The sequence below is a fragment of the Plectropomus leopardus genome, unplaced genomic scaffold, assembly GCF_008729295.1.
Source record: "Plectropomus leopardus isolate mb unplaced genomic scaffold, YSFRI_Pleo_2.0 unplaced_scaffold26655, whole genome shotgun sequence".
Taxonomy (NCBI): domain Eukaryota; kingdom Metazoa; phylum Chordata; class Actinopteri; order Perciformes; family Serranidae; genus Plectropomus; species Plectropomus leopardus.
The window spans coordinates 1-3,176 of NW_024628996.1; the positions used below are offsets into that span (position 1 = coordinate 1).

At 35.0% G+C, this 3,176-nt stretch overlaps 1 protein-coding gene across 1 annotated transcript; it reads right to left on the minus strand.

Moving 5' to 3' along the window:
* Nucleotides 1-960: 960 nt before the first annotated feature.
* LOC121967018 (striatin-3-like) lies at nucleotides 961-2,807 on the minus strand (the record flags this gene model as incomplete). Its single annotated transcript, XM_042517075.1, has 3 exons — nucleotides 961-1,128; nucleotides 2,407-2,545; nucleotides 2,646-2,807. Coding segments are annotated over 3 exons (469 nt in total), but the record flags the coding sequence as incomplete, so codon positions are not given.
* Between the last annotated feature and the right edge of the window lie 369 nt (nucleotides 2,808-3,176).

Sequence of the window (3,176 nt, forward strand, 5' to 3'; positions counted from 1 at the left end):
GATAATGACACTGATAATGACACTGATAATAACACTGACAATAACACTGATTATAAAAACAAAAACCCACTAAACACCATTAACTTACAGGACATTAAAAACATTAAAATGCCAGATGTTAAACAGTCGAGTAGTTCGCTAAAAAAAACTATATTTAGAGCAGAAGCTAACAAAATCAAAAATCAATAAATAAATTACAGGATAAATACATGAATAAACTATCAAACCTACTGAAACTAATGATGAAAAGAATTACTGGCATTACTTAATTGATTAAATGTGACATAAATTGATATTTCTGTTTAAACTTGTGTCTTAATTTACTTTCCTATGTAAAATGTCCTTTATTTATGCATTCATTTATTTATATTAAATTCATTTTAAATATATTTTGTAAATTTCAAATGTATGTATGTATGCATTTCCAAATTTTACATTTATTTTAAATTATTTTCTTAACGTATTTCTTCAATTTGAAATGTATGTATAAATGTATGTATGTATTTCAGTATTTATATCTTTTAAATTCATCATTAAATGCATTTCTTCAACTTGAATGTATGTATTTATTTATTTAAGCATTTATTTTATGTCCATTTTAAATTTATTATTTATTTATTTAAAACATTTCTTTAATTTTTTAATGTATGTATTTAACTCAGCATTTATTTTTCATCGAGATTCATTTTAATAAGCATTAATTTTGAAATTAGTTTTGAAATCATGCATGTATGTATGTACTTTGTTTTTCATCAGAGTTTTCAATTACAATTTGTAATTGAGAGAAAAATAACTGATAACTAATCAATCATTAGTCTTTTTTCAAAAGCAAAAACCTAAATTTACGTTCTCTGTTTTTTTAAATACTTTTTGTTTTATTTAACAGTAAACTGAATATTTTGATGTTTTGGAGAGACGCTGGTTTCTGATATTTAATAACCAGCACAATTTTTAAAAAACAGTCAGGTATGTTTTTGTCCCGTGTCTCTCACCCCACTCTGTCCCGTCTCCGGAGCTCCGAGCCTCGCCCGCTCCCTCGCCGTCCTCCGCCGTCACCAGGAAGTCAAACTCCTTCAGAGCCTCCTCCGTGTCGGCGTCGTCCTCCGACGCCAGTCCCTCGTTCCCGACCTGCAGGAGACGCACATCAGAGCTGCAGTGATCAACTTTTCAATCATAAATCAGAATAAATAATAATTATTCAGCAGCTGTTTAGTTCTTCAGTGAAGCGTTTGAGTCATTTTCAAACATAAACGTCAAACTGTGACACATCAGAAGGTGGTCACAGGTGAAGATTCGCTGCTTTTCTTAGACATCACAGTGGATGTTTGGACAAAAGACGACTGACGAGGTCACTGATGACGTCACTGACGAGGTCACTCACGGCTCCGAACGTCTCTCACTGTACGCTGATGTGTTATAATAATATAAATAATAATCTGCAGCTTAATGTGGCAGCTGAACGGACGCCAGATTTTAAACGACTGTAAATTATGGATAATTTTACAAAAACCAAAACTGACGGAAAAAAAACATAATGTGACATAAACGACTTAAGATTAGGTACAATCTCACTCAGGTGTTTACTGTTTTCCTAAAAACGACTCCGGTCCAATAAAAAGTTGGATGAGCCACATGCATCAAATATTGGAAGAAAATTAACACTTTCTTGCTTGAAATACGCTGCACGATTTTTTCCAAAAACCTTTTTTGCCAATTTTTAAAAAAATTTTTAAAATATTTTTGACGATTTTTTTCCCCTGAAAATTTTTGTTGATTTATTTTTTTTCCTTCAAAAAACATTTGGCTTTTATTTTTTTCTTTAAAAATGTTGCCATACTGGAATTGCTACTGTTTTTGAAAACATCAGCAACATTTGTAAAAACGTACGAGATGCTGATTTTATAGCATTTTCTTTATGGCTTTGTGACAAATCAATCTGCAAATGAAAGCAACTTATTATTCTATAATTATTATTACTTTTTTAAAATGAAACATGAAAAACAGTGAAAACATCATATTATGATAAAAGCGTCTATTCCCTTTACCTTTAAAAAAACTGGTTTTATTATTTTATTGTGGGTTGTAGTAAAAGTACACACGGATGCTGGTTCCTGTGTCCTGATCTGTCAGACGTTAACATGAGAGGTTTTCAGTTAATTATTTAAAAAAAGAAGTTATCAGTTATTTTTCAGATTTTACAATAAAATGTCAGAAAAAAGATTCATAAATTCACATTTCCCATATCTTTGCATTTTTAAGACTTCTGAAAGACATTTTAATACCAGCGAATGTCTCATCTTTAAATGAGTGAATTCAAGGAATTTTAAGACTTTTTTAAGGATCCACAGGAGCCCTGCAGGCAGTGTGTGTGTGTGTGTGTGTGTGTGTGTGTGTGTGTGTGTGTACCTTGGTCTTGTGTTTCTTGGCTCGGTGGTGTTTGTCGGTGCTGATGTCGTCCATCAGGTCTCCCTCCTCGTCCTCATCTTCGTCGCTGTCCTCTGCGTTCTCCAGGAAGTTGAACGTCTCCAGAACATCTCCTGGACTCCTGGACACAAAAACACCCAAGTATAAACACTGTGTGACCTCTGACCTCCTCGGCTACTCAGAGTATGCGTGTGTGTGTGTGTGTGTGTGTGTGTGTGCACCTCTTGCTGTCCTTGCGGCGCTCTGTCCCGTTGATGAGGTGCTGCAGGTTCTTGTTCTCCACAGATCCGTTCTGCTCAGAGCCTGACAGGCCGAGCAGAGAGCGGACCCTCTGAGTGCGGACGTCCAGGATGGTGTCTGTGTATCCTACTTCCTGCAGGTACCTGGACAGACACACACACACACACACACACACACACACACACACACATTAATTCATTCACATTCAAAGATGCCATCATGTGAATTATTTGATGTTATTCATATAGTATATAGTATGTTTTATTTGTTTATGTATATATGTATATATACATATAGTATATGTACGTATTGAAATAACTGCTCTGTATGAAAAGTGCTCCCGCTCGCTGATCCTGCTGCTCTCCATCACTCGTTCCTCTCCAGGGATCGTTTTAGTGCGACTACACTCAGGGACGCACCCGCAAAATAAATAAATAAATAAATAAAAATTGCAAGTTTTCTACCGCTCATTTCCACGTCACGTTAGTGGAGTAGGTGCGGGGCGCCCTTAC